Source organism: Meriones unguiculatus, chromosome 11, assembly GCF_030254825.1.
Source record: "Meriones unguiculatus strain TT.TT164.6M chromosome 11, Bangor_MerUng_6.1, whole genome shotgun sequence".
NCBI lineage: Eukaryota > Metazoa > Chordata > Mammalia > Rodentia > Muridae > Meriones > Meriones unguiculatus.
In genome coordinates this window covers 90,584,612-90,600,999 of record NC_083359.1, presented here as the reverse complement: position 1 = coordinate 90,600,999, position 16,388 = coordinate 90,584,612, and the positions used below count along the sequence as shown (strand labels likewise).

The 16,388-nt window shown below is 42.4% G+C and overlaps 1 protein-coding gene across 3 annotated transcripts in view; it reads left to right on the top strand.

Annotated features, from left to right (window-relative positions):
- Ddr2 (discoidin domain receptor tyrosine kinase 2) overlaps positions 1-16,388 on the top strand; it is a 131,124-nt gene that overhangs the window by 96,615 nt on the left and 18,121 nt on the right. For all 3 annotated transcript variants that reach the window (XM_021640615.2, XM_021640616.2, XM_021640617.2), the window contains 8 exons: positions 1,399-1,630; positions 1,923-2,070; positions 2,432-2,537; positions 4,734-4,917; positions 8,707-8,950; positions 10,668-10,730; positions 11,201-11,331; positions 15,748-15,958. In XM_021640615.2, the coding sequence (XP_021496290.1) occupies positions 1,399-1,630; positions 1,923-2,070; positions 2,432-2,537; positions 4,734-4,917; positions 8,707-8,950; positions 10,668-10,730; positions 11,201-11,331; positions 15,748-15,958 (1,319 nt within the window). The remainder of the gene's footprint in view (positions 1-1,398; positions 1,631-1,922; positions 2,071-2,431; positions 2,538-4,733; positions 4,918-8,706; positions 8,951-10,667; positions 10,731-11,200; positions 11,332-15,747; positions 15,959-16,388) is intronic.

Below are 16,388 nucleotides of genomic sequence, written 5' to 3'. Positions count from 1 at the left end.
TGGGGAAGGGAAGGTGCTGGTGAGAGCTCATGAGACTGGAAGAGAGATGTGAAGGGGTTTGTGGTGCTTGGAATGTTTCAGAGAGAGAGAGAGAGAGAAGCCAGGTCTTGGCTGTAGTTGCTGGCCTGGAAACCTCTTCCCAACCACAGAGGCCCCGGAGACACACCACCCACTGTGAATGGGGTCATTGATAGGCAGTGAATTTGCTTTACCTGACCCCACTGTGGGCTGCCACAAGAGAAAGGCTGCAGGTACAGAGAGGTGTAGACTATGTAGGACCCTGGCAGTGAGGACGCTTGCTTCCCAGCAGATATCTGAAGTACCACTGTGCAGAGCATCTATGGTTAAACCAGATGCTGGGGTTTCCAGTAAGTTCTTTCCTGCCTCAAGGAAACCTCACACAGAAGGGCCATCCTCTCCCATAAACAGAGCAAATTCTATGTGGTGTATGTAATTCCCAGGGTTCCCTAAATCAACATACTCCCAACTCAGAAACAATTCTGCTGACTGATGAGTACTCTTCCTGCTAGAACCTATGAATTTTGGTGCAAATTTGGGATTGATTTTTGTTAAAAATGGAATCACTCATGAGGAAATCGACCCCGGTAGGCCTTCCTCATCCTATTTACCCTTGTGTCTGAGAGATAAGAGTGATGGTTGGTGGAGTTAGGGAGGAGCAGGGAATGAATGGATAACATCTGTGAAGAAAGGGAGCATTCCCGAGGAAGAGGGAGAAAGCTAAGAGGTTCCCCAAAGAAACGTTATGGTGATTTTGCAGTCATGTTCAGTGGTAGCCCAGCCTGGAGGGAAAAAAGTGAAACCAGGTTGTTACATGCCCCTCACATGCTTTCCGCCTCAGCCTCACCTTCACCATGGTTCCATGGCCTTTGCTGGGTGGCCATGCCCATCCTGCTGGCTACCAATCCACTGCATCGCACAGTCCACATTGGAGACCCTACCATCCCTTCCTCTTCACCCCTATAACTTGATACCTAAACCATGAGTGACCAGTTCTGTGGAGCTGAGACTGAGAAATGGAAGGGGGATGGTGAAAGAACGCCACAGAGGAACACAAGTGGAAAAGGTTCCATTTCTCTTGAGTTCTCCAAACCAAGATGAAAACCGAAGGTTGCATGTGCTTTAGAAGCTGCCAGCTTCCTTGAGGTGACTTTCCCTGTGCTGTATGGTGCTTCAGAGGCAGGAACCTGACCTTAAATAGGAATGGTTAGGACAAACAGACACACGGGGGTGGGAGGGGAGAGGTCCCCAAAGTCCCTCTGGCCTAGACTGCTGGTTTTCAGCATCTTCTCAGATGAAGGATAGCTGCTTCCTATGAGCTGGTGAGTGGCTCTTGTTTGACCATGGCTCTCTCCTTCTTCCCTATCCTTTTTTCTCAAGGCTGGATTCTGAAGAAGGAGATGGAGCCTGGTGCCCTAAGGTTCCGGTGCAACCTGATGACCTGAAGGAATTTCTGCAGATTGACTTACGTACCCTACATTTTATCACTCTTGTGGGGACCCAGGGGCGCCATGCAGGGGGCCATGGCATTGAATTTGCACCCATGTACAAGATCAACTACAGTCGGGATGGCACTCGCTGGATCTCCTGGCGTAACCGGCATGGGAAGCAGGTAAGGAAAAAAAATGCCCATGTTGTGAGGGAATCTAGGGCCACACACTGACTTCCCGTAAAACTGTTCAAAGTGTGTACTTAGTTGTATGTATGTTCAAGCCTGGCATGCCCTTGTAAATGTGACCCATGGTCTAGGAGAAGGCACAGACGATCTATTAGCTCTGCTGGGAGAGTTGAGTGGCTATACTCTGCTCTTGGATGAAAAGCGAGGTGTCCATCAAGCACATGATGAGTGAAGAAAGGTGAGTGTAATTTTATATGACCTCTGTTCTTTCTCTTCTCTCTCTTAGGTGCTAGATGGAAACAGTAACCCTTATGATGTTTTCCTGAAGGACTTGGAGCCGCCCATTGTGGCCAGATTTGTACGCCTTATCCCAGTCACTGACCACTCCATGAGCGTGTGCATGAGGGTGGAGCTTTATGGTTGCGTGTGGCTAGGTAAGTCTCTACAGAGACCTTATGCACCCTATGGAAACTTCCGAGCCCGAGAGCTGAAGGCCATCAACTGAGAAGGGGATAAAGTATCTCACCCTTGGAATGAAATGATCCCCTTCTGGTTAAAAGAGATAAATGAGACTCGCTCATCCACCCAGGGCTTGGCGTCCTGTGCCTGGAGTGACACACTTGAGTTACTCAGGTAACTGCCACTGAGGTGTGCTTTCCAACAGGGCTCAGCAATGAGCCCAGATTGGGCCCCAGTGGGCATGACACCTCCTTGGAAGCTCAAGTAGCTTCCTGGGGTAGTTGGTCAGGCAGCACACCTTACCAGAGACACTGACCATTGTGTTTCCTTTGGCAGATGGCTTGGTGTCTTATAATGCTCCAGCTGGACAGCAGTTTGTACTCCCTGGAGGCTCCATCATTTATCTGAATGATTCTGTCTATGATGGAGCTGTTGGGTACAGGTAAAGTCCAGGAGATTTAGGTCATCACCAGAATGGGGAAAATAGCCATAATAAATTTTTATCATGATGTGCTCAATAATCAACAAATCAGCCAACCCACCGGTATGATGCTCATGTGTGACACACTGGGAGATAACTTAGAGAAAATAAATGATATGGTATTTATCTCCAATTTCTAGTTCACTTTTGAAAAACAAAAGTAAAGTAGACAGGAAGAAATTATACAAAGCAAGAGCTAAATTTTGTGGTATGGCTGTAAGTGTGGGAGCTGTATTTTTGATTCTGAAATGAAGATGTATATTCCAACCTAAAAGCTACCTTAGTTAGACAAAGCAATAGGTATAAAAATTGGTCAGGCCACAAAGCTAAGAAACAGTGCACTCCAAAAATGTAATACTTTAGAAGCCATGAAAAGTAGGAGCTGTTAAGGTTTACAGTATATAGGAAAAGTTTTTAAGATGAGATGGCAATGAAAGCAGGGAAAGGTATGTGGAGGGTGAAAAGGAAAAAGCAGAGGACCGCATTGGTCTGACGTTGGCAACAACTAGAGCTGGGAGCAGCAGAGAGGCCTGAAGTGGATGGATGGAGAGCTGTGGTGGAAAAATATCATCAGACACATTGGGCTATAGAGTTGGGTAAGACACATGTCTGCCCCTTCTAATCATTACAGTCTTCTTCTGGCCCATTCCAAACACCTCTCTTCATTAATTCATCCTTTATCTGCAAGGACTGAGCCTGGGAGAGAGGTCAGAATATTGTGAAATTCAGAGCAGACAATAAAGTTCCTAGGGGTTGAAAAAGAAAAAAATATTAGTGAGTCCTAGGAAGCAGACTATAGAATGACAGCCCTTGTACTAGCTCAGGTGCAGAGAATAAACTGTCACCTTCAGCTGCCAGCCCCTGAGCGAAGTCCTGATTCATCCAGTCTTCCATCCCCACTTATGTCCTTTCAATCTACTTAATCACTCACTTCTCCTCCACTCTCTTACATCATCTTGACATGGTTTCACTCAGTCACACCCTAGTTAGGCTATACCCACTGCACGCAGGAAATGAGCTATCAACTGAGCCTGTTCAACCAATCTTTGCTAGTCAATTGTTACATGTGAAGAATTTGGCTGGGTGTTGTGGGTATTGAAGGAAATGAAACCACGGGTCTTCCTTTTGAGGCATTTACAGCTTGGGACAGTGGCTACACGAGAAGTCTAATTACTGTATGTATACTTTTCTTTTTATTGCTAGGACCAAATACCCAACAGTAAACAACTTGAGGCAGAAGGATTTATTTTAGTTCATGGTTCCGAGGCAGAAGAAGGTATATCCAAGCAGTGTTCATGCTAGTGGAGACTTGAATGCTAGGACCAGGAGTAGAAGAAAGAGCTCGAGAAGAGGGGGATTTGGGGAGAGAAGGTGTTTCCTTCCAGCATCACCAATACACTGATTCACTGATGATTCTTAAACTTGAGGAAGGACGTGACTGGAGCTGTGCTTTAGGGAGATTAAACAGGCAGCTGGTAAAAATTAGATTTGGGTCTAGTGAGAAAGTAATAAGGTATATTTTAAAGTCTCAGTACTGCGATGTAAAATGAACTAATAGACAGGCCATAATGGCAATCTTGGGAACAAGAATAAAGAAGAAATATTTATTTTGGGATTATAAACATCTAATCAAATTAATATTATCCCAATGATCTCTTTCCCTGAATCCGTGGAGAAGTCAGAGTTTCAGATAAACGAATGTTATGAAACAACCAATGTTTCCTATGTTAGCAGCAAAATGTTTAGGCACCGGTTTATTTAAGTTTAAATGAAAAAATTTTCTGTTACCCCTTATGTCCTTGTCTGTGCTTATCAACTGAATATGGCATTCTTTATATAATGGCTCACTATTATCCAAGCCATTTAAATTAATTCATTAATGACATAATTATTGAATAGCACAAAGACCACAGCAAATAGCACTTGCCCCAGCAGTGCCTGATGCTTGTTGGAAGCATTTCGAATCCTTCTTGGACTACACGCTTCAGACAAAGAAACCACTAGTATAAAATGCATTTGATCAATTTCTCCTAATCTCTCCAAGATTATCAGCTCTTTCAAAATCCAGTGGTGAAGAAGTGGGGTGAAAAGTTCTTCTGTGGATGTGTGAGTAACTCCAGGCTCCTCTCTTCTCTCCTCCACCCTTGGCCTGAGCAGCATGACTGAAGGACTAGGCCAGTTAACCGATGGGGTATCTGGCCTGGATGATTTTACTCAGACCCATGAATACCACGTGTGGCCTGGCTATGACTACGTGGGCTGGCGGAATGAGAGTGTTACCAATGGCTACGTTGAGATCATGTTCGAATTTGACCGAATCAGGAATTTTACTACCATGAAGGTCAGTGGAGTTAGGTGTGGTAAGAAATCCAAAATCTTAGCGTGGGAGAGAGAGGGGGTATCTGACGTGCCTTGAGCTGGTGTCAACAGAACTAGATTTAAAAATATATTCCACGATTACAAGTTTACTTGAATTTGGAGTCATATCATCTTTAAACAGTGTTTCTTCATTTGTTAATTCTGTAATAAGGTAGGCCCATTATTACTGAGTTACTCTCTCCCTCCCAATACCAGAGCCAAACATTGCCATGCAATTAGGCACAACAGTTATTTCATACATGCATTATTGCAGAACAGTTCAGTGGAAATTGGTGGCTATTGTTGAGTGGTTGGATGGAAGCCAAAGGCTTCGCTAAGGCAGCCCTAGAGGCTTTCATGTAATGGACACAGCATTTACGAATACATGAAGAGATGGCAAGAAGGAACCTCAAGGCTTAGATTTCATTTTCTCTGAAGCATCTGGATGATTTTACTCAGACCCATGAATACCATATGTGGCCCGGCTATGACTTCGTGGGCTGGCGGAATGATAGTCTTCGATTTCATTTTGTCTTACCCGGAAGCCAAGTCGTGATGCTGCTATTGACAATGTCTTTGTTATAATATAAACTTCCTTGTATGTAGTTTAAATCACTATTCCTCTTTGCCCTCATTCCACACCAGGTCTGTTTTAGAGAGAAGAGCAGGGAAAAGAAGAAATGTTCATGCAAAAAGTAACCAGATTGGATGTTAAATCTGAATTCTAGGGTTAGGGAAAAGCAGAATCCAGAAGCATGGATGAAAACCCTTGTGTTCAGTGTGAGGTGAAGCTGTAGGGTCTGATATGGTTTGTGGATAGCTCTTAGTAGTCTATAAAAGGGCGAAAGGAAACCTCAATAAAAGCCTCAGGAAAGCGTGGGTTAATAAATTAGGCCTTCGAAATGAATATTAACTCATCCATTCTCTTTCCATATTAATGTTCATGTGCATAGTAGTAACAATCAACAAACTTGGTAACCCTTTCTCAGTACTGTCTTCAGTCTACCTCTGTTTCCTGATTAAGTAGAAAATCTATTAATTATATTATATATTACATAATTAAAATCTATCTGTTCATCTGTGCCTGTTATTGGTTTCACAATTGTATTTGGAGCATAGCCTGCTAGATTCTGAGTAAAGAATGTTCCCAATTTGGGGACATGTTTGTCCCAAGGTCAGTAGAAATGGCAATATTAATTTGCAAAATAATAGATGCAGAATACTATGGGGCTCAGAAGAAAAAATATATATCATCAGCCATCAGTGAGTGTTCCTCCTAATGTAAATTTGTTATTCCTTTGACAAACTAGGTTTAAAAAAAATCCGTATCTTTTATATTGCCTCCAGATATTAATGGATATCTTGTAAGTGGATAAACATTTATCCACTAAATGAACAAAACCTTTAAGATAAGAACAGGAGGAACAACACATGCCCATAATGTTGGAAGATCTTTGGCAACTGTAAAACATAAGTGTGTGCAATTATGTGTCACACATTATTCTTCAGAAATTTTTGTGGATGGAAGTATGGAGAGGCAAAAGAAGGGAGTATGTATAACAGCAAAAGCATGCTGTAAGAGAGTATTTTTGTATTCCTCTTTTTTGTTGTTTTGTTTTTTAAGACAGGGTTTCTCTCTGTAGCCTTGGCTGTCCTGGACTTTGTAGACCAGACTGGCCTTGAACTCACAGAGATATGCCTGTTTCTGCATCCCTGAGTGCTAAGATTGCAGACGTGTGCCACCGCACCGGCTTGTATTCCTCTTTAACGTACCTGTGAACACACACATAAGTTCCTGAGTCTGTACACCACAAGGAGGATTTGTAGTTTAACAAATCATTAAATAAAATTTAAAACTATCCATGAAATAAACATTTCATCAGTAAACTTTGATCTTCCTGAATCTCCAGATTCTTTTTAGCTAGTTTATCACAGATTAAAATGATTCAAGAGCTTAAATCAAGAAGCCAGAAGTTTCTAAGTTGTAGATTCAGGACAGTCTCTTTAGGCAAACAGAGCCTCCTCATGGTTTAGTTTTTCTGGGCAAAAAAAAAAAAAAAAGTACAAGATGGCTTCCAGAGCACTAATATCTTTTATAGATCAGCTTTCTTTCTGAGGCAAATTACTCTTCATCTCTTGCTTTGAAGAATGGTTAAACTATACCATTAAAGCTTATTTGTGCAGTCAAAGTATATTATTTTAATAAATAAATATGTAAGCCCACATGGGAATGAAATCCTGTGCTCTTTATTTGCATTCCAGAAGAATTCCTGAAACATCTGTAGGAAAGATTATTACCTTCCCTGCAGGCTACTTACCCAACACTTCACGAGTTTCAGAACATCTGAAAAACCTATTGAAGCTGGAGATGGTATTTCTTTGATTTTCTTTTGCCTTTAGCCTTACTCCATCGACTTGGAGTCAATAAACTAGAATGGTTACTTCACTCCAAGGAAGATATTAACACATGTGTTCACCAGTAAAACCTGTGGAGAAAAAAAAAAACCCAAATGGAAAAGTTAAGGTGACTGCTCCATTTCTATGTGGTATGAGGGTGTTGGCATAGAACCTAGGGCTCTACTTCCTGTTGTGTTGTAGACTAATCATAGGTCAAGGAAACATGTGAGTCCCTGTGCACCTTGATAGTACACAGACTTGGGCAAGGAGGATTTACACCCTTTGGTAGCTCTCATGGTCTACCCTTAGAACGACTCTGGTGCAGTCTTCTGTCACGACATTTCCTTCACCATTACTGTTCCTTCTTCACCTAAAAAATGAAGTCAGGCTGGTGGTCCTGCATTGACTATCTAAAAGGAATCAAAGGAGTTAAACAGGAAAACCCAGGGCCGAATCAGGCCTAAAAAAAAAAACAGGAAATACAGTCCACGAATGACAGTTGGGCTTTTCCAGCTCTTGAAGCTCTTGAGGGACAATGGCCAGCAAAGATCTGTTTTCCATGTAAGACTGAGTCAGAGGAAATGGCACTGAACTGCTTTAACGGACCTGAGTCAGTTGCAAATAGACGCATTGCATTTTTTTATGGATTGCTGAAGCACTGTTGTGGAATTTTTGCTCTTGATGACCTCACAAGCCAAACAAATATCACGCTGAAAGGGTCATGCGATAGGAGAGTGGATGCCAGCTACCTTCCAACCGACTTCTTGTCTCACCTCAGAAATTATCCATGAGAAAGATTTGATGCTGCCCTCTGAATGTTTCTACTTAAAGTGAATTTTGTTAAGTCTCTGCCTCTGGCTCAAAGTGCTGAACCAAGGCATTCCAAGTGAGGTTGCCATAAAGAAAGACGAAACTGTATTTATTTGTATATTATTTTCTTTAACGTTTCCCACATAGCCTTCCTGGAAAGGAATGGTCTGGCTTTGGAAGATACCTGGGAGGAAGGGGTATGTTAGGTTGGCTTACCATTTCAGATCAGAGTAGTTCAAACGTAGCTAGACATCAAGAGTGATTGAAAAGCTCGCAATCCAAGAGAATTCCTATGCAGGACAGACCTGGTAGAGGCGGCCCTAGCCCTCACTTAACAGGCAAGGATACTGCTGCCTGGCACACAGTTGCAAATTGGAAATGGGGACATCCTAAGCTTTATAAGGACTGACCTCGGTATCATTGCCGCCACCCAAAAGACTGAATTATGGGTAGTGTTCCGAGAAACAGGCAGGTCTAGCAGTTTCCTGGGCTACTTGGGCTATTTTCCTAAACAACCCAACCCAGCATAGCCAGCCCGTCTCTCACAGACCCCTTTCTCTGCCAGGTCCACTGCAACAACATGTTTGCTAAGGGGGTGAAGATCTTTAAGGAGGTCCAGTGCTTTTTCCGCTCTGAAGGCAGCGAGTGGGAGCCCACGGCTGTCTCGTTTCCTCTCGTTCTGGACGACGTGAACCCCAGCGCTCGGTTTGTAACAGTGCCTCTCCACCACCGAATGGCTAGTGCCATCAAATGCCAGTACCATTTTGCCGACACATGGATGATGTTCAGTGAGATCACGTTCCAATCAGGTAGGAAACCACGGGCCCCACCGGAAAGAGAGTGGCTTGATGCAGGAGGTGGGGAGGACAGCCACACCCCCTCCCTGGCTGGTCTCTGAGAGGAGGGGCATTTCCCAGATGCCTCACCGTTTTTGCCTTTCTAGTTTTAATTTATGTAACTATAGTGAACGAGAGTGGAACAGTCTGAGCACTATTAAACTCCTTTTACACATTTGTCTAGAAGAGATTTATGGCAAAAGAGTTTTAAAATGATAATAAAATGTACTGAAAGCTACACACATTAAGACTATTAACAGGAAGCATTTAAGCACCATCAAAGTATTCAGATGAAAATCTTTAACCATTTTACATAAAAATAATGAAAACAGTGGACCTCCACCACTCATCCTCATTACCCATCTTTTGCCATCATCGTTTAGTTATTTATTTGCTGTACTATTTGAAAGCAAATCTGAAACAGATTTTGGTTTATTCCCAGCATCTTGGAATGATCTAAGAGAATATCTTCTTGAGTACAACGTCATCGTAACAACTCACAACATTTACTGCTAAATTCTAAAAATGGCTGCATCCTCCTGGAGCAGGACTCACAGGAATTCTATGCTGCATTAAATCTTAAAAAGTTAAAAGGAGCTCTGCACAGTGGCGCACGCCTGTGGTCCCAGCACTCTGCAGGGCAGAGGCAGGTGGATCTCTGTGAGGTTGAGGCCAGCCTGCTCTAGAAAACAAGTCCAGGACAACCAAGGCTACACAGAGAAAACCTGTCTTGAAAAAAAAAACAAAACAAAAAAGTTATAAAAAAAATGTATACCCTTGCCCATGATGTTCAATTTTAGTTTGGAAGAAAAAAAAATGGCTTTTCAAAAATAATCCAATCAGGAAGAGAAAGAACAAAACCATGGCCTTGTCATGAACAGGGCCAGAGGCATGAAAGTTACATCAGGCCTGAAAGAAAAGCACAGGCCTAAAATAAGATGATGAGAGAGAGAGAGAGAGAGAGAGAGAGAGAGAGAGAGAGAATAATTGAGCCACGTGTTAGTCTGGCTTGATTTTTTTTTTTTTTTTTGTCTAGAGAAGAAATTTTCAAGATGGTTCATTTATTAGGCTATACTGATAGGGTAAGAGGATATGTACACGTTTAGAAAAACATGTTTGCTGTCTAAAATCTGTCTATGGCAATGATATAATTTAAAAGCAAACAAACTATTTCATATAATTTATTCAGAGCAGAAATGTATATGCTCTTTATATTGTAACAATTATTGGGGGTGGGGACAAGTAGATACCTACTGTCCTTGGGAATAATCTGGCTGGACTACACATATGTCCACCTGTCCTTGATTATTCTTGGCAAAGTAATTGGTACATCTCTCTTATTTTGGCCAAGCACAGCATGTGTTAGCTTTTTACACTGTGATAGTGCACAGCAACTTTGTTTTTGCACCAGAAAATTTGCCTTTACTTGTACAGGTAGTTATATTTTAGTGAATGTATCTATGATTCATTTTTTATTTACATAATTATTTTTGCATCTGGGGGCTATAGTATGATGAGTTAATACATGTGTAATAATCCAGGATATCTTCATTAAAAAAACAAACAAACAAACCGCTATTGGTAACCCGCTATATTGATTTTACAGTGGGCTAGGTTTCAGACTATCTTCAGATGAGCCATTGTCTGGCTGTCTGCTCCCAGTCTCTAATTCACTCTTGTTCTGTGACAGATGCTGCAATGTATAACAACTCTGGAGCCCTACCTGCCTCTCCCATGGCACCCACAACCTATGGTATGTGTGATTAGTAACTGTAAAATATTAAGACGAAGGCACCTCCCGGAAGACAAAGAAGGGTGAGATTGCAGTGACCTCACTGTGTGTGAGTGACTTGAGTCCACGTGGCTTTGGGATGAAGATTAGTGTGGTGTATTAATTGGGGTTTGTATTACGTTGTCCAAAAATCAAGTTAGGGAGCAAAGAGATTAGTCAGCTTATACGTCCAGACCATTATTGGAGGAAATCAGAACGGGAACTCAAGCAGGATTGGAACCTGGAGACAGGAGCTGATGCTAGTGACCCATGGAGGACGATTGTAGGAAATAGGAGCAAAGTAATAAAGCAAGATCAGCAAAAAGCATCAACATAAACCCTTCTAGAATTCTCCTCTAGAGTCGGCCTCCATGCTCCGCTCCAGTTACTACTGCTTTTATTTGCCCTGTGAAATGACTCTGTCTTTGTCCACCTTCTCTCCTTGGCCACAGATCCCATGCTTAAAGTTGATGATAGCAACACCCGGATCCTGATCGGATGCTTGGTGGCCATCATCTTCATCCTGCTGGCTATCATCGTCATCATCCTGTGGAGGCAGTTCTGGCAGAAGATGCTAGAAAAGGTGAGGATATGCGCTATGGACGGAGATGTAGAAAATGGACTGTGCCTCCGTTTCCTACATTGCCATGGCACCAGGAACAAAGTTCAGATGCTAAAAAGTTGTAAGTGGCTAATGAGTTCTCTGGGGCTGCCAAGAAGCAGAAGTATGGAGAAGGCTGTTGAAGTGAGCCCAGAAAAGATTAGCTGAGTCTACTTTCTCATTTTCAGAATGACTTTTTCCAAATCTGCCTAGACATCTCAGGTCCTTCCTTTATCACATGTACTGGTTGGTTTTATGTGTCACCTTGACACAAGCTAGAGTCATCAGAGAGAAAGGAGCCTCAGCTGAGGAAATGCCTCTTTGAGATCCAGCTATAAGGCATTTTCTCAATTAGTGATCAATAGGGGAGAGCCCAGTCCATTGGGGGTGGTGCCATCCCTGGGCCAGTAGTCCTGGGTTCTATAAAGAAGCAGGCCGAGCAAAGCATGAGGAGCAAGCCAGTAAGGAACACCTGAAATTTAATGCATTAAATCTCAACTTGGACGCTTCCTATGGAGAGTCCTGTTTACTGGGTTTGAGCTAGAGAGCAGACACTTGTGTATGTTTTACACAAGTGGTTTGGATGGATAGCTGAGGTTGTGGGGTCACTCTCCATCTGGCTAAACTTTCTGACAACGGTGCTAAAGGTTTTTGTCGCATTTGTGTGTTTGTCTTTTTGGCTTTTGGTGTGTGATTACTTACTTTTCCTGTCACTGTAACCAAATAGCTGACAAAAACAAAAAACAAAAAACAAAAAAACTTAAGGATGAATTTATATACCATGATTTTTGAGGGGAGACAGTCTATCAGGGCAGGGAAGGGATGTTTTGGCAGGAAGGAAGCGGCTGGTTACCTTGTATCCACAGTCAGGAAGCACAGAGAGATAAATGCTGGTACTCAGCTTGCTGTCTCATTTCTGTTTAGTCTGGGATCCTGTAAGACCTGGGGTCTCACAGCTCAGGAGTTCAATCGCGCCCTTCCCAGAAACTCCCCCAGACCAAGACTCTTGCAAAAGCAAGAGGTTTATTAACCATTGTACAACGGGGTTTCACCCTTGCTGGTCAGCAAAGAGTGGCACCGGGAGACAAAGGCCTTTAGGTTTTTAAAAGAAAAATTGCAGGAAATTTGAAGTTTTAGTTTTGGCAATTTAGGATTGGATGAGGAAGCTATAAAGTAAGATAATTGGTTAGTCTTAGGTGTCAAGCTTGGCCAGTCCTGCCAAGTGTGGATGCAGCTGCAATTGAAGGTGGGGGTGGTTAGCTCATCCTTGAAGATTAGGGCTGCGGGCTCTTGGCTGGAGGTCAAAAGCTACTCAGAAGAAGTCTAGGTTTGTTGCTAAGAAACGCTATCTCAAGGACAAGGGTCTGGTCATTCTTTTGCTGAGTGAAGGTCATTGCTTGCTTGCCCTTTTTTTTATATCTGTCCTCACAGATAGGGTCATATTACTTCACTCTCTGGAAAGGTACTAAGAGGCTTTACCTTAACCTGGACCTAAAACTCAAAACTATAGGCTTTAGAGGACATATAGGTTACAAAGTTAGCCTAACCCTTTCAATCCCAGTCCATAGGATGGTCCCTACGTTCATGGTGGGTCTTCCCTGCTCAGCTCACCCTTTCCCAAAACACCTTCTTATACATGCATAATTATGCTTCCATGGTGACTCTAAAGTCCAACAAGTTGACAATGAAGCTTAAAAAGCGTTGTGTGTGTAAAAACATTTAGCCTCGTTAATACCCAAGTAATTTCACTATCTTAGTCCTATTTCTTTATGCACTTGAAGGTTATGCTTATGTGTCTCTGAATTTCTCAAATTTTTGAGTCAAATGACATTAATAATTTTTGTCACATATATCTAATATTTTAACATAAGATTTATTTCTCGCTTTTTGTTTGTTTGTTTGTTTTGTTTTTGAGACAGTCTCTCTATGTAGCTCTGGCTAGCTTGATATTCTAGATCAGGCTGTCCTTGAACATGTCATAATTCTCCTGCCTGTTTTTACTCCCCAGTCCTGTCATCATAAGCATGCAGTGACACATAGAACTCACACATATATTATATGAAACTGTGGGTAATGCTCAGATGGACTAGATTTAGCTTGTTCTGATGAGATTACACACACTCAAGGGGCAAGCTGTGCTCTACTTCCTGGTTTTTTTTTTTTAATTGTCCAAAATCAATACACGTCATCAAAGTGTATCTATAATTTTTCTTGGCTTCTTAATCAGAGTAACACTTAAATGGACACTGCTGCTGTGTGACTGTCCATCTTTTGATCTATCAAAATGTTTCTGGCTTTCACCTTTCTGGTCAGTGAGTTCCTATCAATGGTTATGGGTCATAGGCTGTGGGTGTCCGCAGAGGCCAGAAGGAAGTCATTAACTTCAGAGACCAAGGCTTGTACCAGAAGAGGGGTGGGACACTATGAGAATGGTCTTGAATCTCTAGAACTCTTAGTATGTAGGGTTGGAGAGAAAGGGCTAGCTTAAGATGTGAGAGGAGCAAACTCGCAAGTCATCTGCTCCACATTCAGGTTCCAAAGTTAGTTTAAAGTTTTGGGGCAAGACTCTTTCATAGGAGAGGAGTTTCACAAAGACCTTCCTTCAGACAAAACACAAAACAAAGCCTTCAATCCATGAACAGAATCTAAAGAGTTGAAAGGTGAGCTCCACAGAGCATCCAGTCAGTGGCATACATATGTTTCAAGGTGCCATTGGGACAATTCTAAGCGTTTACCTCTTTTAGAAGGCAAAACACACTCATAGCTAGCTGGGTAACTCCAATGTGAAGGTAGCAAAGGGGAGTTGCTGGAGGAAGAAGGTGGTTGACTAAAATTTCATTAGGCTGCTTGAAGCTAACAGGTTTTTTTTTTTAAAATATATTTTTATTAGTTCTTTGAGAATTTCATACAATGTGTTTTGATCATATTCATCCCCCACTCCCTTTAGCTCCTCCCAGATCTACTGTCACCTCCCACCCCCAACCTCTCTCTCTTTCTCTCCCTCTCTCATAACCTACCGTACGTCCATGTTGTGTTGCTCCTGTAGCCATGGGTGTGGGGCTCTCCGGGGGAGCATGGCCAACCCAGCAGACCTCACAACCCATTGGTTGTCAGTAGCTCCTCAGTTAGGAGTGGGTGCTCACACTCAATAGTCTACTAGGGCTACCTTATTCTTGAAGGAAGGAAAGAAGAGAATCCACATTCTGTGCTGTAGACTTTCCCCCCATTTTTAATTTGATGTAGAATTTACATTTTTTCCGGGTCTTTCTTCTGAAATCTACTGGACTGTCTCCATTATCTGGGAGACCAATGCTAGTCTGGAAATTCCTGACAGCAGGGAGGGCAGCAGTTTTTGCCTTTGGATTTTTACCTCGGTTCTTCCAAAAACAAACAAACAAACAAGAACTGTTTCTACTTCTGTATAGTCCTGTATAATGATTCACAGTACCCTAGGATGGCATTCTGGATTTATTGCTAGGATAACATCGTGTGTGTGTGTATGTGTGTGTGTGTGTGTGTGTGTGTGTAAAAACTTTACATACAACAGCATTACTAACCATGTTTTCAGTCTGACATTTTTTTTTAGTTGCTACTTTTGATGGTGTCCTCAACAATACTTTGAGAAAGTCAACTCACATTTCTGGAGAACCTACTTTGTCCTGAGTTCCATCTTTGTTCTGAGTCTGTTGCTGCGACAAAGGGTCTAGTAGTCTAGTAGACAGACATCTAAGATGCTCTGTTGGGTACCCAAAGTGTGTTTATTAAAATGGAGCATGTTACATGTTCAGATTCAGACACTACACTCATTAAATGCTGACAGTTTTCTTTTTTTGAAGCAGGCAATTACATTAGACAGTATGCCACAACGGCTGGTTATTTGGTGCTTTCTCTTCCTGTATTAGCTGTAACTCGCCATTCTGTTTGGGGTTAGCAAAACCTAACATGTTAGTCTAACCTATAATCGCTAAAGTGATCAGATATGCTGTTAATTTAGCATGTGTTGGAACTCCTGAGATAACAGAAATTTCAGTTTATGTTTATCCAGGTCAAGGGTTTAAAGGATAAGTAAAAAAAAAAAAAAATCTATTATTTAATAGAAGTCACACAACTCTAAAAACTGGAGAAAGTATTTGGCTACTTATAAGCTCTCATAAAGTTGTGTAAATGATGCCAATAAGTGCTTCAGTGAAACCTGATGAATGTTGTCAACACAGAAATTAGAACGCTAAATTCAGCCCCGAGGAAACCTTTGCTAAGTTTCTGCAACACAGGAATTTATGGAACCAGACTGCCTAGTTTTCAGATGTAGTTTTCCTGAGGGTTTGCAGGTATAAACTGAGAGGAAGGACTGGATTTTAGAAGGAGAGAGTGATGCTTTTCTCCACCCATGCCTTTCAGGCTTCACGGAGGATGCTGGATGACGAGATGACAGTCAGCCTTTCCCTGCCCAGCGAGTCCAGCATGTTCAATAACAACCGCTCCTCATCACCAAGTGAACAGGAGTCCAACTCTACTTACGATCGAATCTTTCCCCTTCGCCCCGACTACCAGGAGCCATCCAGACTGATCCGAAAGCTGCCAGAATTTACTCCAGGGGAGGAGGAGCCAGGTGAGGATGAGATCATGGGCAGAGGACTGAGGGAGAAGCTTTAGTCACATGATATAGGCATAACACTCTTGCTGCAGGAGAACCAAATCCATTATGTCTGTGCCCGCCTCTGGAGAAGTATACAGTCTGTCTCTAGGTTTGCTTGCTGCTGCTTCTAGTCTATTCTGGGACCCTTCCTTGTATAGCTAACATGAGATGTTCAGAAGGACAAAAAGAAAAAAAATGGCCAAGTATCACTAGAGTGTTACCAGAGGAAGCTGAGCCGTCTCACCCAGGTAACCTTCTTGTCCTGTATGTGATGGAAGAGAAGGCCCAGCTGCTGTGTTCACCTGACCCCAGACTTCACGGGGGTAAATTCTAGACTCAAAATTACACTGGATGAGAAAAGATAAATGAAGCTGAAGGCATTCTATTGCTCTGGATAGCACTC